The sequence below is a fragment of the Adiantum capillus-veneris genome, chromosome 23, assembly GCF_014529385.1.
Source record: "Adiantum capillus-veneris isolate H3 chromosome 23, ASM1452938v2, whole genome shotgun sequence".
NCBI lineage: Eukaryota > Viridiplantae > Streptophyta > Polypodiopsida > Polypodiales > Pteridaceae > Adiantum > Adiantum capillus-veneris.
The window spans coordinates 141918690-141944718 of record NC_140953.1 but is presented as its reverse complement, the minus strand read 5'-3'; the positions used below and the strand labels follow the sequence as shown (position 1 = coordinate 141944718).

The following is a 26029-nucleotide window of genomic DNA, read 5'->3' as shown; positions in this document are numbered from 1 at the left end:
GGGATTGTTGGGCTGAAAACCTTGTGCACACACCTCCATTGATTGCTTATGTTGTGCATGTCACGTGCACATCTAACCCTATGTGCATGTGGACAAGCTGTGACTCCTATTTCTAGGGTTTAGGACAGCCTAGGAAGTGTTTTGGCACCTTGTAAGGCTGTACGCAGGACGTGCATGTCCAAGCACTTTAGAGTAGCTGCATACCCTCTAATTGCACGAGCACAACCAGTGTCTGCTAGGTGTAGGCACTAGGGAATGTTCCCATACAGAACCATTAGTACCAAGCCTAGGTAATAGCTGCATATGAAGCATCTCTTATTGATAAGTTTTTACTTATTAATCATTGGAAATCTTTTTCTCAAGACGTGGGAGGCTCAATCTGATATTGGTCGACCTAGGCTTTATTACTGGTCCACTCATATCCAGTACCTACAGCACAAGCACCCACTAGTGTTTTTCAGCATCCCTATAGCCTAGCATTATTGGAAGCACACTCTCATCAGCTGTAGCAAACTTGGATACTCCAAGTCAAGAATCAATCACGACAGCACCAAATAACCACTTCAAAACAATTCACAGATCACAATAGATTTGCATTGGCCCGGTGAAGTTCCGTGCCTAGAGATAATGGCCCCAAAGACTGGCGCCCCTTTCGGTATTTCTTTATGTATTAAATCAATGTCAAAGTACAAGAGAGCGGTTAGGGTTTCACTCTCAGACTCTGCGTCCAAATGCTCTCCAGAGTGAGCCCTAAACCACTATTTAAAGATTACAAGGGATGCCCAAAAAGCAGAGCCCCAAAAGCTTTCAGTTCAAAAGCAAAGTGTTCTCTCTCTATCTCACACAAACCCTCTCTTGAGTTTGTAAAAATAAAGCAATCAGTTCTCTCTCAAGCTTAAAAATTGCGTAGCCAATAAAACAGCCAAATTGCGTCACTGGGCTGCAAAATTCAGCTTTCTATCAGTACAGTGACACGTCAGCATGCCAACGCAATTTCCACTAATTTTGCCCTGCTGCCTAGGGTTAGGGTTAGGGTTTAGGACAGGTTTTAAGGTTAGCTTTAGGGTTAGGGTTTTGGGCAGATTTTAGGGTTTGCAGGTTTTAGGGTTTTCAGCAGCAATCAGGCCTAGGGTTTCCCGTATGCTCTCGGGCAGACACGTCATGTAAGGTGCAGCGGAATGAATGTTGCATTTTGTCAAGATTAGTGATCTTTATTGCTCAAGGTTCCTTTTAGTTCTTAGGGAAGGAGAGAGCCTTCCGTCTTCTAGAGTGTTGTGATCACGAACAAAGTGAGTGGATATTGTGCGTGCAAGTGAATGAGACTGAGAGAAGGAGAGAGAAGAGATACGACACCCGAGAATTTGTAAAACCCTCCTCCGAAGGCCCCACTCTCGTCGGCGAGAGTGGTCTACTTTGATTGCACAAAGGTGTACAATGCGTATGCAATGGACTGATGCAATGGACTATGCCGATGACAACGACGGTGGTGGCGACGACGACTTGATGGCTGAAATCTGAGATCTTCTAATCGCTGAATTTCGGGACTGTTTCGGTGGCTGGAAATGATTGTTTTGGCTGCGTTTTTATGGCTGATATTGGGGGAACATCTGCAACCAACTTGGGGGCTGATCTGCTTCTGTGTCTAAGGCTGAAACTGTGTGTATCTGCGGTGGTTAGGGGCTGAAACCAAAACGCTGACCTGCTGGCTTTTTCTTGCCAAAAACGCTGGGCTATATGCTAGAAAAACGCTGATCTGCAGCAGTCCCTAGCGTTAGTAAAAACGCTGAGTTGGGGCAGATCTTTGGTGAGTAAAACGCTAAAGAAGGGGCTGATCTGCAGGGGGAACAAGTGCCAGAAGGGGAACTTGATGGCGAAGGGAATCTGCTGGGAATGGGAACTTGCCCGGCGAGGATGGGATCCAAAAACGCTGGGGGTGCTGGGGGGTACTGCTGAGAAGTTGCCTGTTGAGCGGGAAGCTCCTGCTGCCTCTTCTGCCAGAAAGTGCTAACTTGGGTTTGCTTATATATTAACTTAGCAAAATTGCCCTACCTACTTTTGTTGGAAAGTCACTTAAAAATAATAAGTGAAAATAACCAAAAATAGGAAAATAGGCTAAATGCACTGGAAAATTCCCCTGACTGAATCTGATGGATCCTGAAGGTAATACTGATGATCATGATGTGTGCAACCGGAGGATATGCATCTATGCTAAGTGACTGGGCATGCACGGTCTACGAATAGACTCACAAAAGTGCCAGATCATTGCTAATCTAAACTGACCTGACTGACGAGAACCCTGCTATGGTGTAGCTTGTCCACGGACACATAGGGTTGGGATGTGTCACGTGACATCCCCTCCTTTTCAAAGTGAGGTACTGGTACCGAACTGTATGGCGTCGAGGGAGATCGCCAATAGCATCCGGAATCCTGGAAGGGACTCTTCGCCGGCTCACTCTGATGTGTGGGTCGTAGGGTACTTGAACTTCGTAAAGATCTGCAACGCTTGCTTCTTTGGGCCGCGCCAAAAGCGACAAAAAGTCTTCTGTGGCTCCTTCGATGCTTCAACTTCGTCTAGAATCCTGCTTCTTCCGTCTTCAAGAATCTCCATGGCTGAAAATTCCTGAAACCATCTCCAACACAAAACCATGAACATACCCATTCCATGTAAAGTGAAGGAAAAAAATATTGTCTTCTCTAAAGACTGTGCATACAATGTAGATGAACAAATCGACGGAGTGACAACCCGTTCATCAAACGCATGCAAACAATGAGGTCGAATCTTTTCTGTTTGATCGAAATCAATCAACTGTGGCAAATCACAATGGAAATGCCCATGCTTGGTGCTCATACAATCATGTGCTCTTTCGGAAACTGTGTCATGCCAAGGAAGAGGCATGGAATGCGACTTCCTTACATACAAACTTGTCAGCTTTTCATGAACAATCCGCATACATTCGTGCTCATCCATGAGAGAAACGTGCTCAACATACAATATGTCATGCCTAGGAAAAGGGATCACATAACGATGTTGACTAAAATACAGGAAACCGTCACGAATGAAACACTCGAACAATGCGTGCGTATCAATCATGCGAACACACAATACTTCCTGTGAGGGTTCTTTGGACCAAGGCTTGAGAGCCAAAATCGCTTCTTCGGGATCTATCGAATCGTCTTGTGAGGAATCTGTGGACCTCGACTCGAAAGCCAAGATCGATTCTTGGTGATTGATCGAATCTACAACGAGGTTAGCTTCCCTAGAAAAAGCATCAACTAACACATCATCCTTGTGAACAATCACCTCATCTTCGTGTAATTCATCATGCTTGTCTTTTTCATCCAAATCATCATGCCAATCATTATCCATCAAATCATCATGCTTCTCATAATCATGCAAATTCTGTGTGTCATGCTGTGGAGACAAAGAGACTGAGAGTCTCCTCCTTCCGAATCCTTCCAATCTTGTCTTGCATATTAGCAATGAGAGATGGAGAATGAACAATGTCCACTCCATGAAAGACAGTAGGAGAATCGCTTTTGGCATTGAGAGTTAAAGTGTTAGCCTCCCAATCAACGAGAGGGTTTAGTTCACGAAACCATTTCATGCCTAAAATCATATCACATCCTGAGAGCGGAGAAACAACAAATCTTCTAGTGAAGGCAGTCTGTTGAATTGCAAACAACACATCAAGGCACTCCTCCGTGATGAGAGCGTCCATACCGGCACGAAAGCCAGAGACCTCGATAGGAGATCTCGGACTAACTTCAAGGCGGGCTCTCTCAACAAGAGAGGAACTGATCACATCATGCATACTACCTGGGTCAAACAATATGACAAAACGGTGCCCCGATGTACGACCATAACATTTAATAAGAGAATCATCAATGGGAGGGTCCTGAGAGACTTTGGGCACAATCGTGTGATCATTCATTGCATTGACAGATGTAGTGGGTGCTGTGGGTTCTTTAGATTCATTCGATTCAAGCTTAGGACATGTTCTTTTTATGTGACCCCTAATGTGACAATGAAAACAACGACCTTCCTTAGAATAAGTGCTTTGTTCTTCCGACGTGATATATCCTCCTACAATTCCTTGTGCTACCTTTTCATCTGGAGTAAGCTTAGGTTTAGCAGTTGTGTTAGCCTTACCCTTAGATTCATTGGAAGAATTCTTTGATGAGAGACTGTTGGAAGATTGGTTAGAAGAGTGATCATTCTTACCATTCTTACCGTTCTGAGGGTTCTGAGAAGTCTGCGAGGTACTTGTGGAAGTATTGGTCTCCTTAGGCTTTCCCTTGTTGTGCTTCATCTCCTCTGCGAGAGCAATCGCTACCGCCTTGTTGAGATCGACTGGATCGAATACCTCGACATCGTACTTGATATACTCGTCCAATCCAAAGAGAAAAGCCTCTTTGCGCTCATCATCCGACATGCGTAATTGGATACCTAGCTGCAAAAAAACGATTAGAAAAAGACATAACCGGCATACCATTTTGCTTGAGAGCGTGCCAATCGTCCTTCAATCGTGCGAGGTACTGAGGTGGCATAAACCGCACCTTGAGCTTGTCTTGGAAATCAGCCCAACTAAAAGAGAGGGGCATGAAATCGTCGGCTGCCTCTGTGCGCAGCTAGCTGTGCCTCTTGCCATGCGTGGTACCAATTGATGGCATCACCGGCAAGGTACATAGCTGCCGTCAAAACTTTGCTATTTCCTATCTTCTTAGTTGTCGCAAAATAAGCATTAAATTGATGCAACCAAGAATGAATAGCTGTAGCATCCATCTTACCATCATACTTACTGAAAGTCAACTTTTCTGTACTGGATGGTTGGAATCCGCGTCGTGGCTTGCGCCACTTAACGAACTTCCATGATTTGGGTGGTTCGGTCTTCGAGGCTAGGACTTAGGCAATAAATTCTTGATTGCGAAGCTCCCTTTGAGCTTCACGCTCGGCGTCCTTTTCTGCTTTTCGTTCATTTCCTTCATCGCGCTCGCGTTCAAGAGCAAGTCGATTTTCTTCTTGTTGTGCGGCAAGTCTTGCGTTTCTTTCATCGCGCTCACGCTCATGAGCAAGGCGACTTGCTTCTTGTCTATCCATCATGGCCATCATCTGCTTGACCATTTCCTCCATAGGGTATGTCACCAGCGTGTGACTACTATCTATTCTTTTTGTTGATTTCTTTCTTATTATTTATTTACTTTCACTTTTTGGAAACACCCCTCTGGAAATCTAACTGCCCTGCATTGCATAGCTAGTGTGGAACTGTCCAGAGGGAGTCCAAGCCTGAGGGCAAGAGAGCACTAAGGTTGCACAAGGACTATGGTTAGACAAAGTGGGGTCATTGACTAGCCAAAGTGGAATCCTTTGCTACAGAGGCTACATTTCAGTTCTGGGTGTGGCTACAGTATACAAAGGGGGTCAGATGACCTAGAAAGATACAATGGCAGCATCTCCTAAAATTTAGGGAACTGCTATTTTGGGACCTAAAAATGTGTCCGCGTCATTATCTCCGGAATGACAAGGGGAACATTTTATTACTCTGCCGTGAAGTCAACCGGGCAACCGGTCGGGAGATTTTTAGGCGGCAACCCCGAAACGGGAAATAGCTTGTAAATGTGCCAAGTGGCACATTTCTGTGCACTTTCCTCATGCAACAAGAAGTGGCGCTGAATTTATAGCTGGGAAGCTCATTTTGCAAGTTCCTGTCACAGGTTAAGAGCTATGGAGTGCTTCCTTTCCCTCTTATGTACAGTGTGGTTCCAGGAGTGATGCCCTGCACGCTACGCACTGCCCTCTCTCTCCTCTATGGCAGTATGTTATGCCCCTCTAGTGGGCTTTTCAATTGACAAATGTACAGTTGTGTGGGTTCATGCGCGATTGCCGAGGCAAGAGCCTCTTGCACAGGTACTGGATTAGCTAGCGGCTAATCCCCCGTAGGTACAGGTGAATTCGGAGAGGTTTCACGTCAGAAATCTCGTCCGATTCAAAGGGCAAGTAGCCCTACAGTGCGGGAGCTCGAGGGCTTGCTACGGATGCGACCGGCACGCGAAACGGAGCCTGAAACAGTAAATTACATCCTGCTGTGTATTTTTGCAGGTTTAGGGTTTTGGCCCTAAATGGACCCTAATACCCCCAGGAGGTTCGGGGACGCGAGGGGACCGCTGTATAGGTGATTTGGAGCATTTTCGGGGCTGAAAACAGAGAATTCAGCGTGCTGCAGATTCTCGCCAGGTTTTGCAAAGTGCCCGTATGCGTCGGGAAAGTCATTCAATACGTGGGAATACTGACTATGAAGGGTCCTAGTACAGTTATGCTGCCGAAATCGGGCCGGAACAATTGAAATTCAGCCAAGCTTGTGCGGGGCAGCTTGTAGGGAACCACAACGTTTATTCCCTCTTTTAAACAATAAAGAAATACCGAAAGGGGCGCCTAAGTTAGGGGCCAATCTGGTGTCAATCTTCTCATACAGGTGCATTCTAGCAGCCTGTATCCCTTTTCCCCTTTGTTGTGTCTTGAAAGTACAGGTAAAGTGGGCGACAAATTAAATGGGTGAAAGCAAATAAGTTTAAGTCTAAGGTCTACCGCCCTTTTTGAAAGTACAGGCTGCCTTTCCCCTTTGTTGATTTATCTAACTGCCCTGCACTGCGTAGCTAGTGTGGAACTGTCCAGAGGGAGTCCAGGCCTGAGGGCAAGAGAGCACTAAGGTTGGACAAGGACTACGGTTAGCCAAAGTGGGGTCATTGACTAGTCAAAGTGGAATCCTTTGCTACAGAGGCTACATTTCAGTTCTGGGTGTGGCTGTAGTGTACAAAGGGGGTCAGATGACCTAGAAAGATGCAATGGCAGCATCTCCTAAAATTTAGGGAACTGCTATTTTGGGACCTGAAAATGTGTCCGCGTCATTACCTCCGGAATGACAAGGGGAACATTTTATCACTCTGCCGTGAAGTCAACCGGGCAACCGATCGGGAGATTTTTAGGCGGCAACCTCGAAACGGGAAATAGCCTGTAAATGTGCCAAGTGGCACATTTCTGTGCACTTTCCTCATTCAGGAAGAAGTGGCGCTGATTTTAGGAGAAGGGAGGCTCATTTTCAGTTTTTGTCACAGGTTGAGAGCTATGGAGTGCTTCCTTTCCCTCTTATGTACAGTGCGGTGCCAGGAGTGATGTCCTGCACGCTACGCACTGCCCTCTCTCCTCTATGGCAGTATGTTATGCCCCTCTAGTAGGCTTTTCAATTGACCAATGTACAGTTGTGTGGGTTCATGCGCAATTGCCGAGGCAAGAGCCTCTTGCACAGCTACTGGATTAGCTAGCGGCTAATCCCCCGAAGGTACAGGTGACTTCGGAGAGGTTTCACGTCAGAAATCTCGTCCGATTCAAAGGGCAAGTAGCCCTACAGTGCGGGAACTCGAGGGCTTGCTACAGATGCGACCGGCACACGAAACAGAACCCGAAACAGTAAATTACATCCTGCTGTGTATTTTTGCATGTGTAGGGTTTTGGCCCTAAACGGACCCTGATACCCCCAGGAGGTTCGGGGACGCGAGGGGACCGCTGTACAAGTGATCTGGCGCATTTTCGGGGCTGAAAACAGAGAATTCAGCGTGCTGCAGATTCTCGCCAGGTTTTGCAAAGTGCCCGTATGCGTCGGGAAAGTCATTCAATGCGTGGGAATACTGACTGTGAAGGGTCCTCGTACAGTTATGCTGCCGAAATCGGGCCGGAACAGTTGAAATTCAGCCAAGCTTGTGCGGGGCAGCTTGTAGGGAACCACAACGTTTATTCCCTCTTTTAAACAATAAAGAAATACCGAAAGGGGCGCCTAAGTTAGGGGCCAATCTGGTGTCGGTCTTCTCATACAGGTGCATTCTAGCAGCCTGTATCCCTTTCCCCTTTGTTGTGTCTTGAAAGTACAGGTAAAGTGGGCGACAAATTAAATGGGTGAAAGCAAATAAGGTTTAAGTCTAAGGTCTACCGCCCTTTTTGAAAGTACATGCCGGTTTCAGTTTGGTGCACTTGGTGGCGTAGATGGCGAAGGGGGAAGGTTGAAGAAATCGTCTCCGGGTGGGGACGAGTCTTCGTCGCCTCTCTCATGCTCATCACATGTATGCGAAGTATCCATTCCGCTTCGGGTGACGACCATGCACTATGATCTTGGGGTCTTAAGCTCGCGAGGAACTTGGGTTCTTGAGGGTCTTGAGGTTCTTGAGGTCCTTGATTCGTGAGAATCTTGGGTTCTTGAGGTTCTTGAGTCGTGAGGGTCTTGGGTTCTTGGGGTTCTTGAGGTTTTCTTTCGCTTGCAAATCGCGTTGGAGAAGGATCTTCTCTTCACCCGAGTTCTACCCTTTTCTGTGGGCGCACCCCTTGGCGGCCTTGCGCTCACACCAAGGTTGCTTTTTCCCACCTCACGTCGATTGGCCGGCCGCTAAGTGCACGGTCCGCTCTCAATGAGTGAAAAGAGACACAAGGGAAGGCTGGACAAGCCCTTCTTTCTTGGGATTCCTGTCACTCTCCAGCAAAATACGATTAGGAATCGACACGCCCAAGCGAACTTCGGGTTCGTGCGACCGCAACAAGCAAAAAATTTCTTGTGGTTCTTGTGGTTCTTTCCTTGAGTAATGCAGAACACTTCCAAAGCTCTGATACCAATGTAAGGTGCAGCGGAATGAATGTTGCATTTTGTCAAGATTAGTGATCTTTATTGCTCAAGGTTCCTTTTAGTTCTTAGGGAAGGAGAGAGCCTTCCGTCTTGTAGAGTGTTGTGATCACGAACAAAGTGAGTGGATATTGTGCGTGCAAGTGAATGAGACTGAGAGAAGGAGAGAGAAGAGATACGACACCTGAGAATTTGTAAAACCCTCCTCCGAAGGCCCCACTCTCGTCGGCGAGAGTGGTCTACTTTGATTGCACAAAGGTGTACAATGCGTATGCAATGGACTATGCCGATGACAACGACGGTGGTGACGACGACGACTTGATGGCTGAAATCTGAGATCTTCTAATCGCTGAATTTCGGGACTGTTTCGGTGGCTGGAAATGACTGTTTTGGCTGCATTTTTATGGCTGATATTGGGGGAACATCTGCAACCAACTTGGGGGCTGATCTGCTTCTGTGTCTAAGGCTGAAACTGTGTGTATCTGCGGTGGTTAGGGGCTGAAACCAAAAACGCTGACCTGCTGGCTTTTTCTTGCCAAAAACGCTGGGCTATATGCTAGAAAAACGCTGATCTGCAGCAGTCCCTAGCGTTAGTAAAAACGCTGAGTTGGGGCAGATCTTTGGTGAGTAAAACGCTAAAGAAGGGGCTGATCTGCAGGGGGAACAAGTGCCAGAAGGGGGAACTTGATGGCGAAGGGAATCTGCTGGGAATGGGAACTTGCCCGGCGAGGATGGGATCCAAAAACGTTGGGGGTGCTGGGGGGTACTGCTGAGAAGTTGCCTGTTGAGCGGGAAGCTCCTGCTGCCTCTTCTGCCAGAAAGTGCTAACTTGGGTTTGCTTATATATTAACTTAGCAAAATTGCCCTACCTACTTTTGTTGGAAAGTCACTTAAAAATAATAAGTGAAAATAACCAAAAATAAGAAAATAGGCTAAATGCACTGGAAAATTCCCCTGACTGAATCTGATGGATCCTGAAGGGAATACTGATGATCATGCTGTGTGCAACCGAAGGATATGCATCTATGCTAAGTGACTGGGCATGCACGGTCTACGAAAAGACTCACAAAAGTGCCAGATCATTGCTAATCTAAACTGACTTGACTGACGAGAACCCTGCTATGGTGTAGCTTGTCCACGAACACATAGGGTTGGGATGTGTCACGTGACACATCATCACTTTGTGACATACCCCCTTCTTGAAAGCATTGTAATCGCCCTCAAGTACGCCTGCAAAACAGACAGAAGCCATAAACCGTCTTAGCAGACACTGACTGTTAGTACCTACGTACTAGGAACACACATCTAGCACATGTACCAAATCGACAGTCACATCACACAACATCACAGGACATCACTAGACATCACATGACATTCAACATTCATTCGGATCTTAGACCATGATTTATCGGCAATGTAGCTAGCAATCGCATCTAGATCCAATCGGGATCTCATCGATGTCCGATTGACTAAACCCTATTGCAACCATGTCTATTCGAGATCAATCAAACCAAAATGCTGCAGTCATTTCGTCTATCACTTCCTGCACTTAAAAGAAGTCAAGAACAAATCAATATCATAATCTGGAATTCCATTTCATAAAGTCATACAGCAGAATATTGTCAGCTTTCAGTATCCCTGAAGCTCCAAGAGACATCAGTGACTCTAGTATCTAAATCAAGGCATCTGTTAACAAAGGAGCGGAGTGGCTCCCCTCTTGTGCATCCCTGTGCACCAAATCTCCGGCCAAGCTGAATTTATGGGTTCCATTTGAAGTAGACTATGCTTAACCAAAAGCATCGAGGTAAAGTTTCACAATCTGAGAAGTATCTACTAGGTCCTCCTCCTCCATCCACTTCGCATCCAATGAGGATAGTTCTTGAACTTAACCAAGAACCGCCTTCAGACTTTACGTTTATTCTTCGTATCCTTATGTGCCACAATCTGTTCATGAACAAGGATCTCCTCGTTTTCTTCCACTTCGGGTTGCTCATCAGGCTCCCCATCATCAGACACATCACCCTTAAAAGGTTTCAAGAGACTCACATGAAATGCATTGTGAATTCTCCAAGTATCTGGCAGTTTCAGTCGGAAGGAGACATCATTTATCTTTTCAGTGATTTGGAAAGGTCTGTAGTATCGCATACTAAGTGTCAGAAGGCGGGCACCATGTGCCAATAGAAAAGGACAGACTGAACAGACTTTTAGCACTTCAATAACAAGTGAACTGAGAGAGAGAGAGAGAGACGACACGCGGCACGGAGTGGCGGAATTCCACCCAAGAGAGTATTGGCCCCAAACCTTGGCGCCCCTTTCGGTATTTCTTTATATTACTGCTGATTCGCAAAGTACAACAGCCGGGGAGCACCTCCTCTGCAATCTGCGCGCTAAAAATTGTCAGAGAGGGCCCCCAAGGCTCATATTTAAAGGCCCAAAGCCTAAAAGCATCAAATATGAAAAGCTGACCCCAAAAAATCACTTTCCTAAAATTTCGGGATTTCCCTAAAAATCTGCCGCGAATTCCGGAACGTTCGTACAGGTGCCACATCATCATATTTTGATGTGCAAAGTCTTTTGAGCGTGTTCTGCTTTATTTTTAATGCCTTTATGTCACTTGAGGCCCCATCGGACGGGGTCCCAATAAGTTGGTAAGACTTCTTCTTCTGTTACTTGTGGGTTTCTAGAATTAGGGTTTGCAGTTAGGGTTTTTGGCAGAAATTAGGGTTAGGGTTTCTGCTCTCGGACAGCCACGTCATCTGTAAGTTGGCTCCATTCTTTAGGCTTTGACACGTCAACAATTTGTTACATCTCCCCTTCTTGAAAGGGAGTAATCGTCCGCGATTACAGCATATCTGCAAAACAACTCAAGTTAGCTCAAAAATTTCCGAGGGAGAATCAATGTGCTCTTTTTATTAAGGAGTTAGCTTCTCCTTTCGGCTGTTTTGATCAAGGAGTTAGCTTCTCCTTTCGTCCAGATCGGAACTCTTAATATTCTAGCGTAGTAAAATTAGTCATCACACCCAGACCGTACTGATCTTCCACGGGTGTCTTGATGCACTAAAATTACATACCCAGGCAATCTCATCCAATTAGGAATATTCAGTAATTGACACATCACAATGCAACACAAATGCTCACATATGCATGTTACAAGACACAAACAAACAGCGCCGCTGAGCACTCCTCCGAGACAAACGGTCTGCGGTATAAAGCTACTCAACAACTACCTCGTCACTCCCCCCGCAAATAACCTAAAAAGGTCTAGGCCATGAGCTCAGAGGACTGTACAACCAAACGCTCCCCAGACCGCAGTCTATGTCGCTCGGAGGTTCAAGCATACAACCAAACGCTCTCCAAGCATCGGTCTGCGTCGTTCGGAGGTTTTCTAGCTACAACGAAATGCTCCCCAAGCATCCGCCTGCGCCGTTCCGAGGTTTTCAAACAAACAATGAAACGCTCCCCAGGCATCGGCCTGCGTCGTTCCGAGGTTCAAACAATACCAAAACAATATTTCTCACTTCTCCACCCGGGACCAATCATTGAAACCAGTTTCAAACAAGAGTCAAACAATTCAAATCGGCACCAAAACAGGTCCAAAACAAATACCATCCATTTCAAACAAATTCCAAACAGGATCACCAAACAAGATCAAACAGAACTCAAACTTTAAAAGCAATCTCGACATCAGTCGAGCTCGAAAAGTCGACTGACTTTCCATCCTCAAACCTGCATCAAAAATTAGGGCTAGGTTTCTTCCATAGGGTCGTGGCCGAGCACGGCATGGTCCATCAGCTCTTGGACAAACAGTGTTTTCGTTGGTGGCGATGGTAGTCCCAAGATATATCAGTCACATCGGACCTCCAAGGTCATCAGTTCATGAAGAGACATCTACTGAGAGATGTCGAGAAATTTCAAGTTATAAACTATTAGGGTTTCCATGGCAAGCATTTCAGGATACCCCACTTTGCCATAAGTTGCACTCCGAAGGAAGATGTCAGAAACCATATAACTTAGGGCAAATTATTATTTTTTTCCTTGAAAGCTTGCCAAGTACTTGGAGTATGCTGCTTGGTAGCTGTAGACATCAATATCTGCATGGCATTGCTTCTGAGAAAAACAATGACTTGAAACAAATCTGGATCCTTCTCTTGCAAGTGATCTTAATTGGCTTATGCCCTGTAAGACATGAGCGGTGAAGACGGGAGCGTGCCCAATGCGCAATGAAGTATGGGTGGGAGTGGCTAATAAGTCCGGTAAAATTCCTATAGCTCTGTCTGCTCTTTTGTAGGACCAGTATGCTTTCAGAAAAGCACACGCCCGATGCTCTGATACCACTATCATAAGGTAGGCACCACATGCCAATAGAAAAGAACAAACTGAATAGACTTTTAGCACTTCAATAATAAGTGAACAGAGAGAGAGAGAGAGAGGGACGACACGCGGCCCGGAGTGGCGGAATTCCACCCCAGAGAGTATTGGCCCCAAACCTTGGTGCCCCTTTCGGTATTTCTTTATATTACTGCTGATTCGCAAAGTACAACAGCCGAGGAGCACCTGCTCTGCAATCTGCGCGCTAAAAAGTGCCAAAGAGGGCCCCCAATGCTCATATTTAAAGGCCCAAAGCCTAAAAGCATCAAATATGAAAAGCTGACCCCAAAAAATCACTTTCCTAAAATTACGGGATTTCCCTAAAAATCCGCCGCGAATTCCAGAACGTTCGTACAGGTGCCACATCATCATATTTTGATGTGCAAAGTCTCTTGAGCGTGTTCTGCTTTATTTTTAATGCCTTTATGTCACTTGGGGCCCCATCGAACGAGGTCCCCATAAGTTGGTAGGACTTCTTCTTCTGTTACTTGTTCTTCTTAGGGTTTCTAGAATTAGGGTTTGCAGGTTTTAGGGTTAGGGTTTCCAAAATTAGGGTTTGCAGTTAGGGTTTTTGGTAGAAATTAGGGTTAGGGTTTCTGCTCTCGGACAGCCACATCATCTGTAAGTTGGCTCCATTCTTTAGGCTTTGACACGTCAACAATTTGTTACACTAAGCTTTGGAAAAAGCCTCTCCTTTCCCTTTTTCTTTCTTAGGCGTGCCTTCTCAAAACGTAAGAGCACCCAATCATCCTCCTTCAATTCCAAGTCGTGACGATGGCGATCTGCTGCCTTGTTCTATCGTTCTTGAGACTTTTGCAAAGTCTCGCGAATCTTGGCAAAAGCCGTATCTAAGTCTCGCGTATATTCATCCGCTTCAAAAATCTTATCTTTCGTGCTTAGGAAGGGTGGAACCTTCGCAGCACCTTCAACAATCTCAAATGGCGCCTTCCCCGTCGAAGAGTGTATCGTGTTGTTGTAGGCAAATTACACCAAAGGTAGGTACTTTTCCCATTGAGTCTTCTGATCCGAGATATAAGACTTCAATAAATCTAGAACCACTGAATTTGCAATCTCAAATTGCCCATCAATCTGCGGGTGGAACGATGGCGAGAACTGCAACCGCGTGCCAATGTTCTCCCAAATTGCCTTCCAAAACAAACTCGTAAATTTGGGGTCTCTGTCAGAAACAATCGTCTCAGGCATGCCATGTAATCTGAAGATCTGGGCCACAAACAATCTCGCTAAGTCATCCGGCTTAATTTTTTTCTTCACTGGAATGAAATGAGCCTGTTTGCTAAATCTATCAATAACAGTCCAGCTACCATCGTGACCACTATGTGTTCTCGAGAGATCAAAAAAGAAATCCATTGCAATATTTTCCCAGGGGCGGGTGGGTATGGGTAAAGGCTGCAACAATCCCTGTGCCTTATGCTTGTCAAACTTGACCTTCTGGCATACTAAGCAACTGCGCACAAACTCTTCCACATCCTTTTTGAGTCTCGGCCAAAAGAAATATCTCTCTACCCCTTTTCATGGTGGTAGCAATGCCGCGGTGACCCGTAAAAGGTGGACAGTGGCATTCAATCATAACCTTTTCCCTAAACGGCTGTGTAACGCACAACATGGTTTTTCTCATCAAGTAGCCTTCCCGAATGGAGTATCCTTCTACTGTCTCCCCATCCCGTATCCGTGTGAAAATATCTGCAAAATCTGTATTTGTGGCATACTGGTCGACCATATCCTCGAAGCTCCTATGATGTATCGCGGAAATAGCCAGAACCAACGGCTTTCGAGACAAAGCATCTGCCACCACATTCTTCTGTCCCTGCACATGGACAATCTGGAAGTGAAACTGTGACAAGATGTTCGCCCACCGCATCTGCTTTTCCGAAAGCTGCTTCTGTGACAAGAAGTAGCCCAAACTCTGATGGTCTGTAAAGACAGTAAAATCCGCTCCGAGTAGGTAATGCCGCCACTGAGTAAAAGCATGGATAACCGCCAAAAGCTCTTTCTCGTAAATCTATGCTGTCATTTCCGGCCTAGAGAACAATCGGCTCTCGTAAGCAATGACATGGCATTCTTGCATTAAGACCGCACCCAGATTACGACCACAAGCATCACAATATACTTCAAATGACTTCTGCAAGTCCGGCAAAGTCAAAACTGGTCCCGTAGTCAATTTCTCTTTCAATGTCTCAAAGGCAGTCACCTCTGTGGGTCCCCACGAGAAAGGGACTCCTTTCTGTGTCAAGATATGCAAAGGGGAAGCAACCTCTGCAAACTTTCGAATGAACCGCCTGTAGTACGAACACAGTCCCAAGAAGCTTCTAACTTCATGGACATTCTTCAAATCGGGCCAATCACGTATAGTCTCTATCTTGGCCGGATCCATTTGCACTCCTGCTCTGCTGAGACAATGTGTCCCAAAAAGTGTATCTCTGGTAGAAAAAAATCACTTCACTAACTTGTGATCTCGTAATGCCTGGAAGACTTGAAGCAGATGATCTCTGTGTTCTGCCTCATTCCTGGAGAAAACAATGATGTCGTCAAAGAAAGTGCCAACAAATAGCCTGTACTCTCAAAAAATCTTATCCATCATCCGGTTAAATGTCGCAGGAGCATTGGTTAAGCCAAAAGGCATCACCAAAAACTCAAATAACCCAAAAGTCGTCCAAAAAGCTGTCTTGTAGACGTCTCCTAGCGCGATCCTGATCTGATGATATCCAATCTTCAGATCAATCCTGCTGAAGCACGAGGATCCCTGTAACCTGTCGAGTATATCATCGATCCTAGGGATCGAAAATCTGTTCTTGATGGTGATTTTGTTGAGAGCTCTATAATCGATGCACATTCTCCAAGATCCGTCTTTCTTCAAAACCAAACACTGGAAAGCAATACCGTGAAGTACTAGGTTGGACAAGACCCTTTTCCAAGAGATCTCACTTGGTTCATAATCTCTTCATTCTGTGCTCGGCTCACACGATAAGGTGGCCGGTTCGGTGGTGTGCTTCCAAGTATCAGATCAATGGTATGATCTTCGGGACGAGCAGGTAGTAACTCGCCTAGTAGGCCTTCTGAGAAGCAATCGGCGTGAGAGTGGAGAAAATCTTGGCGTTCTTTATCAAGTTTAGACATGTTTGTCCTATCCTTATCGCTCAATTCTTTCATAAAGATCAAGTAAACAAACAGACTGGATTTCATTAATTGAGAAATGGCCAAAGCCGATACAATACGGCCAGACTCGCCCTTCAGTTTAATATCAAGTACAATGGTTCTGCCCTTCTCTGTAGTCAAAGTCGCTTTCCTCGTTTGATAATCGACCACGGAGTTGTTCTTGTGGTACCAGGGAATCCCTAAGAGAACATCACAACCCTCCAAAAGCATTATGAAGAAGTCCTCATGCCCCAAATACCCCTAACAATGCAACCAAGTTTGCCAATGACAGGTGTAATGGCTACGTCCCTGCCGGATGCCGCTAGAACTGCCTCCGCAAGTGGTCCCATCCGATCGAGAGTGATCTCGAGCCGTGCCGCCAATTCCGATGAAATGAAGTTGGCCTTGGCTCCTCCATCAAAGAAGATCAGGGCCTCTTGATCTTTCACTTTGCCTCAAGCTCGGTAAAGTTCTGTACTCTCGTCCATGGTGTTGGGATCGGTACCCACACAATCCGGAACCAGTCCTGTTTTCATCTTGCCTTTTCGTCCACGTTTCTCAGTTGCTCTCGAACTCTCAGGCCTGTCGTCGTCCTTATCATTCTGTTCTTTCTGTGCCTTTTTAGGGCACTTCGCGGAGATATGTCCATGTTCCCCGCATCCAAAGCACTTCCCCTCCTTGATGAAGCGAGCTCGCTCCTGAGGAGTAAGCTTGGGTCATGCATCCTTCTTCTCTGGGTTGCTCTTTTTCTTTCTACTTTCATTCCCAGAAGTCTGTTCGGCTCGTTGTGTCATGGCCTCATCTGTGGGGTAGGTCAGACTGCCAGAGTGAATGGCAAAGCCCCGCTTCGCATGACTCATCAACTCCTGAATAGAAGCTGACTTCTGTTCCAAGCAATGATCTCGGATCTCTGTAGGTAGACCCAAGGTGAACCGCTCAATCTGTTCTCTGAACGAGATCTTCTTGAATGAAGAGGCGGGTAGAAAAGAGCTCCACAATCTCTCATAGTAAGCATTTATTGTATCTTTCTTGGTCATCCGAAGATGGTTCCAAGCAGCTCGTATATCGCGTTCATACTCTTGCGTCAACCAAGAAGAAATAAAAAGCTTCTTAAATTTCAGCCATTTAACTGGCGCAGTCTTGTTTAAAAGAACCGTGGACCACCAAGTGTGAGCATTCCCCTTAAAGTAAGAGGCAGCTCTCCGAATCTTGGAGTGCTCTGAGTAGCGTCCTCCCGTGAAAGCGATGTCAAACTGCTGTATAAAAGACAAAGCCTTCGAAGCATTTGAGTATCCTGAAAAAGTATCAAATTTGATCGAGTGTCCACCTTCCTTAAACTCTCGGACTTTCTTGCTTTTATCTTCCAGAAAATCATACTGGTTGGCTTTATAAAAATTCTTCTTGTTCGCATAAAAGTTTCCATCATCGGAGTAAGAACTCTCTGTAGACGAGTCCTCAGTAGAACTGTCAGTCACTGGGCGAGATTTAGACTTCTTTGCCTTTTTCTTGCCCTTTCTGAAGCGTTGTTTCTTGCTTCACTTTTTGCCTTTTCTGTCTTCTTCGCTCGAATCTGAAGAGCTAGAAGAACCGTCAGAAGAAGAAGAACTGGGTACTCATTCAAAATGAACACGCTTCTTCTGTTTCTTTGCTTTGTCAAATGTCGACTAACGACCCAAATAACCCCGCAAGTCAATGCCTTTCTTCTGCTTTTTGCCGTGCTTTTTGGCTTTCTTTTGCGCGTGAAAAAGCTGAGCAATCCGTGCATCAACCACCTCTTCTAATTACTTCTCTGAATATTTCTTGTGAGCAGAAGGTGTCTTGAGAGTGGGTTTCGGGGGTGGTGTTGTGGTTTTCTGCCACTACTCGTGCACTTCCTGAAAAGAAGTCTCGCTCATATATTTTGCAAATTTTGGGTCCTTGGCAAAATTGAGCATCATCTTTATTGCATCGCCGATCAATTGACGACGCTCCATCTCTCGTCGCTCCGCCTGAGTAGGCCAAGGCGGGCCATACTCTGCCGGAATCTTCGTTGTGATCCCTGCCTGTATCTCCAGATACAGAGAAAGTCGACTAATCCTTGCGTAAAGCCATAGGTGCTACGGAAAAAAAAATTGGGAATCAAATTTCCCGATACCACTGTAACAGACTTGGACACTCCAAGTCAAGAATCAATCACGACAGCACCAAATAACCACTTCAAAACAATTCACAGATCACAATAGATTTGCACTGGCCTGGCGGAGTTCCGTGCCTAGAGATATTGGCCCCAAAGACTGGCGCCTCTTTCGGTATTTCTTTATGTATTAAATCAATGTCAAAAGTACAAGAGAGCGGTTAGGGTTTCACTCTCAGACTCTGCATCCAGATGCTCTTCAAAGTGAGCCCTAAACCACTTATTTAAAAATTACAAGGGATGCCCAAAAAGCAGAGCCTCAAAAGCTTCCAGTTCAAAAGCAAAGTGTTCTCTCTCTATCTAACACAAACCCTCTCTTGAGTTTGTAAAAATAAAGCAATCAGTTCTCTCTCACAAGCTTAAAAATTGCGTAGCCAATAAAGCAGCCAAATTGCGTCGCTGGGCTGCAAAATTCAGCTTTTTATCCGTACGGTGACACATCAGCATGCCAACGCAATTTCCGGTAATTCTGCCCTGCTGCCTAGGGTTAGGATTAGGGTTTAGGACAGGTTTTAGGGTTAGGGTTAGGGTTAGGGTTAGGGTTAGGGTTTTTGGCAGATTTTAAGGTTTGCAGGTTTTAGGGTTAGGGTTTGCAGAATTAGGGTTTTCAACAGCAGTCAAGCCTAGGGTTTCCCACATGCTCTCGGGAAGACACGTCATCACTTTGTGACATCAGCCCTAGCACTACCATCTCCCATCAAGTACCAGCATTTTCAGAATAGCCAGCAGATCAGCCATCGATTTCAGTTTTCAGCCCATTCTCAACATCGACCATGCCAGATCAGCCCATAGACTCGTCGAGTTTGCAGATTCCCGTCAACATCCCTAGCATTTGCATTTTCAGCCCTTAGCCTCACAGATCCAAGCATTTACCGCTAAATCCCATCAGCATCTCAGCATCTAGATCCATTTTATCAACATTTGTGCAATCTAAAGCAAATACCCCACTAGCAATAGAGAGGGAGACCCTTGGACGGGGGTTTGGGACCCCATCCGATGTTAGTCTTCTTTGTCTCCACTCACAATATCTCTCTCTTCTCTCTCTAGTCTTTTCCACACCTATCTCATTAAGTAAAAGGAACCTTGAGTATACACTAAGCACTCATCCTGAGCATTCACCATCAATCACTTCTGCTACACATTACAGCACAATCCACTCTTCTTTCTTGATCACTACCTCCCCCACGTAGCCTTGTTTCAGCCGTCGTGCGGGAGTCCCCACCATCGGATCTCGCGCTCACTCTTCTTCTTGCGTCAACACTCCCACGGTCACCAAATCAAAAGCTCTGATACTGTGTCAAAGAAGAGATGCAAAAGCATAGATAGAGATAGAGAGAGAATACACTAGAGAGAGGGAGAGATTCACCGACTTTGCAATGAATTGGATGGTTATTACCATGGGGGCGGGGGTCCTTATATGCCTCTCAATTGAATTGCCCGACCCAATTCTCATGTCAAATAAGTAAACATACCTAAAAAGACAATAAATCAACCGGATCACACTGAGCATTCACTTGAGATGCATTGTCACAAACTACTGACGTGCCAAGCCATTGAAGAACGAAGCCAACCTGCAGATCATAGCCGAGGGGCCTAAACCCTCGAAGAAGCAGCAGCAGAAGTTTTACCAACTTGCAAAGTCTTGTCGAGAGGCCTATTTTTACAAAAATGTTCCCACCAACTTATGGAACCCCGTCTGATGGGGCCCAAGTGACTAAAGGCATTAAAATAAAGCACCCAAGAAACTAGCATGGAAAATTGATGAAGTGGCACCTGCTGTACAGATCCCCGCAAAACGCGCTTACTCACTGACGTGGCAACGTGTACGGATTTCTGTGTTTTGCATTGACATGTGCTGACGTGGCAAGTGTACGGATTCCCTAAAAACGCGCTAGCAGCTTTTTGACTAGTTGCTTTTGGGTTTGAATGCTTTTCATGTAGACTACTTTTAGAGGGTAAGGGCCATTAGATATGAACATGGGCTCTCACTCTGATGTAGAGCAGAGGCATGGAAATGTACTAAGTTGAAGCAATATAAAGAAATACCGAAAGGGGCGCCAAGGTTTGGGGCCAGTGCTCTCTTGGGGTGGAACTCCGCCGCCACTCGTCTCGTGCCGTGCATCTCTTTCTGTTCAATTGTTATTTGAAGTGCTTAAAGTTGCTCAGTCTGTTCTTTTCCGTTGGTATGTGGTGCACATTCCCGTGACATGCATAACTTTAACACAAACTAGAGTGAGGTATGCTTTTTGCTAGCAATCTCTGATTTTAGCCTTTAGGAGCCTCTTCTCGCTTTTGTTTAATCTTTAGATGCTACTTCTACTAGTGCCATGTCACTGCTGCCATACCATCCACGCAACACCATGTTAGCGGCATCAACCCCATTGATAACAAGTCATCGGCACAACCACATCAATACCTCAACAGTTGTGCAAATCATCATTTGCCACATCATCAGCTCCTTGCAGTTAACACTCCATGTTCCACTTCTAATCACTCTATGCAGTTTAGTACCACAATGGACATCATTAATTTGGTCTCCCAAATGTTGATTCTTTGGTCTATTAAACCATTTATCTTCATTCCATGTTTGTTCAACTCACTTTAAAACATCTTGCAATTTCTCTACCATCTCTTGCCAAGGATAATTTGCAAATTTTCTCACCAAGTGTCTTCCTCGACCTACTTTGGATTATCTTCTTCAACACGTTAAATTCAAACCGCACACAAAGAGGTGGGTGTTGGAGATAAGAACCATCACAAGCTGGTAGCACTAATATCGCATTGCATGACTGTATTTCAGCCTCGTAAATAAAATTTTAGCCTTCATTAGGTCTACAGTCCTATTTGGCCTCCATTAAAGTCTCGCATGCTTTGCATTGACAAGTAGAAAGGGTAGAGAAATAGACATTGAGATTGAGTGGTGACACAATCCATGTAAGGAAGTAGGGGAATGGTGATTAGAGTGGTATTTATGTCCTTCACTCTTGTGTCAAAGAGAGGACTTGCCATAGCTAGTCCTTGGTTCATAACCTTGAATTGAAAGTGATATCCATGAGTGCTATGCTACTTGTGTGGCAACCCTCCATTTGCTTTTAACAGTGTTGCCAAGGAATGGTGCCTTTGGACTAGAAAATTTTGAGTTATTAGCTCCTTACAAAGTCCCTCGTATGCACCAATCTCAATAGCATAATCATATGTGATGAGAGTATTAATTAGGACAATGCTTCTATGTATAATTAATTAGCCTTAGGGAGTAGTGAATGTAGCCAGACATGTTGGGTGAAGAGTTAAATTAGGGTTATGCGAGAAACATTGAGCATCTCCTTGCACCCCCCCCCCCCCCCCCCCCCCCCCCCAACGCGCACATAGGAATATAGACCTACTTTTTGTCCACGGAGCCTCTCTGGATATGGCTTCGTGTTTTGTGCTCAGGTCGCATAAGTGCCCCTTGCCCTCATTTTTATCAGATCCATGTTAACTTCTGTTATTACATACTAGTGTTATTCTCCCCTCCCTCCCCCCGACCTCCCCCCCCCCCAATTCCCCTCTTTGTGATTGTCACCATATCTTGTGCTCCTCATCTCTCATTCAGTTTCTGCCATAGCTCTTAAGATGCCTAGCATGAGCCTAGCCACGACAAAGCTTAACAAAAATGGATAGCGGATCTCAACCACAAGGAGGGTAGTTGACAACCCCGAGAGAGAGAGAAAGAGAGAGAGAGAGAGAGAGAGAGAGAGAGAGAGAGAGAGGAGATTCAATTTGAATGTTGCTGTCAAGTCTCTTTTTGTAGTCAAAGACACCCCTATTCCTGGCTACATTGCGGTATATTAAGTACTATCAGCTAATATTAGGCCGCTCCTGCATATAAAGAATTACCATGCAGATCATTTTACCAAAGTTTACATACGTTCGAAGTTGCATGTAATGGCATGCTCTCCAGTTTCATATCTCAAACACGTGCTTGGGATATAAACAGCACCTGCTCAAGCACCTAGCGCAGGTGCTGTTCATTCAAAAATTAAAGGAAGAATAAGAGCTAAGTGGGAACTAATTTGCAAAAGCATCCTACCCAGCAACAAAGCCCCTACGGTGATACACGTACTACGTACAAAAACCACTTTGTTGAAAAGCTTATGCACAATCATGTCACGGGAAGTCCACGTACAAGACCCTTCTGTGATGAATGTGCTTGAGGGAAAGCTGCATTCCTCACAACCTCCAAATCTGTGCATACGGTAAGTACACACGTCTCCTCTCAAGGCCTCTGCCTTCAAAACGTATACAAAGGTTTCTGACATTAAATAAATCTGCTTCCTTGTGAAATCTCGCTGCAGTATCAAGTCTCTTCATTGAGTTTCTGATGTCTATGGTGGTGTCACGGAATAACTTGCTCCAAAGCCCCTGCACTGCACCTATATATGGTCCGAACGTGACACACACATTCAGGAAAACATCAAGGAAAACAAGTTAAGGATAGCAGCAGGAGTTGGAATATTATTTTTGTGTCAAATTAAGTTCGTCACTTCAACATTGGATGTGCCCTATGCGACCATAACTATCCTTCGTTGGAAATAAAGAAACCTTACCAAACAATCATTCGCCATGAAAAATGAACGGCCATAGACAGCCAAAAAGTGCATTCCAAATACGCAATCAGACAAGGAACTCACTGAGAGAGTGTGTCTCCGAGGAGGGGGCTTTTGAGGGTGTCCTAGCCTCATCAACCATGGCACAGATCTTAAGCTGGAGATCATCAGAACCATCAGTAGCAAAAAGCCGCTGCTCCAGGCGCTGCTTTTTCCACTGGTAGAATGCATGAGAGCGTGCTGCCTCAGAGCCAGGCGGACCGTCACCCAACAAGAATCCAAACTTAGGGTCGCCTGCTGTATTGACGCGAGCCAACTGCTCGAATTGGGCGCCTGTCTTCGCCACAAAGGCGGCCAAAACCTCGATATTCCTCACCACCTCCGCGTCTGCAGGCAACGGCGGGGGCGACTGGCTTGCCATGGCAAGCTTCGCTCTCATGAGTACTAAAGGTTGATTCTAGTCCAAAGCGACAACCAGTCCGCCCGCCATACGGGCTGGGTAATTGTTCCAGGGCGAGGGCATTACCGTCACAGTTGGGGGTCGGAAGGCAGCAAATCATGACCGTCTATCTGCTCGCCATAAGCCTCCTCCAATCACCTGCAGCCGCTCAGAGCATGGAATCGAGGCCACATCAGCATGCGGAACGTAGTCTTTTGTCTGCTGACTTGTCCACCTCCAATGTGTGGCCTCCCTTCCCCCCATCACGACGGCCGGGAATGGCCACTCCACGACCATTCCCTACCCCAAGAAGCTATCACGCACTACTTGATGCAAGGGGAGATCACATTGGGGTCACTTCTTATGGGATCACAATAAGTTCACTTGCAATGTAATATGGGATTAGAAGATTGACATCAGATCCTACAGCGTCCCCTCTCTCAAATTTCCAATCCCATCTAGCACTTGAGGTGTCATAAGGCAAGCAATGTGCACAAAATGGATTTTTCTTTTATCCTAATCAATGGATTCACCAAAAAAAAAAAGGGGAGCTTATTCAAAGCAAACTATATACATCTATCCCTTTTTTACTTTGGTTAGCCTATCACTTTTTGTCAATTTTAAAGAGAAATCCAAAAGTCCAAAATTTGGCCATGCAATTAGGTGAAGTCTAGAAATTATGTTGTAAAAGGTGATAGGAAACACTCACATATTCTATGGTTAAAACTCTAAAGCCTAATTAATATCTAGGTGTGCAAAGACCCTTAAGCATGAATAAGCCAAGAGGTTTTTTTCTATACCCATAGACTTTTTTACTATTGGCATAGGTCGTATATGATCTGCATCTCTTCTACCTTAAATCGCTCTACCTACTCCTAGATTTCTATAGGATGCCTTCACCTCTACTTTCTCGTTGGAGCAACACGCTAGATTAAATCTAGTTGGTCTTTCAATATAGGGTGTGACCACCCACTGGGAGCTCTTACATAAAGCCACTTTTCCTTTTGTATCTTGAGTTACACATTAATATATAAGATTTATTTAACTTGGCTGTATATCTCTCTCCTAGTTAATAGGAGTGTGTCTTTTGGTTAATTTTATGTTAAAGTAGTGATGCTTAATTATGGTCTAGCTACGACATGAATATTGCATTGCTACCCTAGCTAACATAGGTACCCAATCCAACAATTGGTATCAGAGGAGGAGAATCAAGAATCTAATGGGTATGGTTAGTATATTACTCAATCTTCATCAATGGCATTTCTTCAACACTTGCAAAATCGAAATTAAAAAAAAAAGATTGAGATGACTTGTGCCCTACACCAAGTTTAAGAGCTAAAGCATAAGATTTGGAGCTTCAATACTCCATGCAACACCAAAATAATGGGTAATCTATTGTTTTCTATCACCGATCTCGGGTAATTAGGACTACAATTCATTCAGACTGCAAATTACAAGCTCAATAATGCAATCAAAGTAAATTGATCTTTAATTGCCACATGGGTGAGTGCTAATTCAAGCTTAAAGGCAAGGTGATAAGGAGGGAGGTGTGTTTATCAAATTCAACAGCTTCAGCTCGCATGGCAACTTCCATCAAGGAGGCAATGCAAACAATCAAAATGCGGCTGATCTTTAATCAACACCTCTACAAGCACACAACATAAGGTTTGTCCAGCAAAGCCATTATTGCCCCATATCATCATCAACGGGAGAGATAGACTCTCGAGGCGCTTTTGCAAAGGACCACTTTCAACAAATTCCAACCGTACGGATGGCCCATCCATGCATGAGTGATTCCCCAAACACACTAACATTGTCGTTTCAACCATCATTTAAAATTTCATCGAGACTCTTGAGAAGGATTGTTTTCATTGCTTAACTCCATCTCCATGATCCTGTCACCCTATTCAAGCAATACACCCTAAGAAGCCCTTTTTCTTTTAAAATCATATATTGCATTTAGCACACACTTTTGTAATTGAGTAGACATTGCCCTTGACGTAGTCAACAAGTAAGACTATCTCACAGGCCAACTCTAATGAGTGAAAGCACAACTGCATCAAGCACTCTCACAATCGAGACTTGACTGCCAATCAATTGTGAGGAGGAGGTAACCTCCCAAGCAACTATTTTGAAAGTTTCACCTACCTGTGGCCCAAGAATTTATAAGACAACCAGAAAAAGAACATGCCCAGCTTATAAGACATGGTTTGTAGAGCCCACAAAGCCAAAATGCATTTTAATATACAAAGATTAACATTGAATCTCTGGTAAGATTGTCCTAAGAAATGGCTTCAAAGGAAGGCACCAATTTTTTTTGTGGTAACAATTTTCACACCTAGTAGACTAGGATAGACTAGGATCAAATTCCACCTAATGAAGAAAGGGCTATGGAAAGTTATTCAGAGAAAGGGGAAAGGAGGACACATGTCACAAGGCTATCAATTATGCTTCTTATTTGTTATTGGCTAAGCCCTGCAGGAACCAATAGGATGCCAGTAAGAGCAAAAGGTAAGAGGGGTCGACCAAGTAGAGAGAGAGTTGGCATTTTTAGTCTAACTCACTTTGCTACACACACACACACAACTCATGTGTTGAGCAAGAACTCCATCTCCTTGTCCAAGCATGGATAAGTAGAGGCCTACACCAA

The 26029-nt window shown here is 45.0% G+C and overlaps 1 protein-coding gene across 3 annotated transcripts in view; it reads right to left on the bottom strand.

The window, feature by feature from the left end:
* The window catches only part of LOC147428725 (uncharacterized), a 63838-nt gene extending 40202 nt beyond the window's left edge, over positions 1 to 23636 (bottom strand). Inside the window, exon 1 of one of the 3 annotated variants that reach the window (XM_086497677.1) lies at positions 23025 to 23636. In XM_086497677.1, the coding sequence (XP_086353803.1) occupies positions 23025 to 23379 (355 nt within the window). In that variant the 5' untranslated portion in view covers positions 23380 to 23636. The remainder of the gene's footprint in view (positions 1 to 23024) is intronic. The other 2 variants (XM_086497678.1, XM_086497679.1) reach the window with 2 other exon arrangements.
* Between the last annotated feature and the right edge of the window lie 2393 nt (positions 23637 to 26029).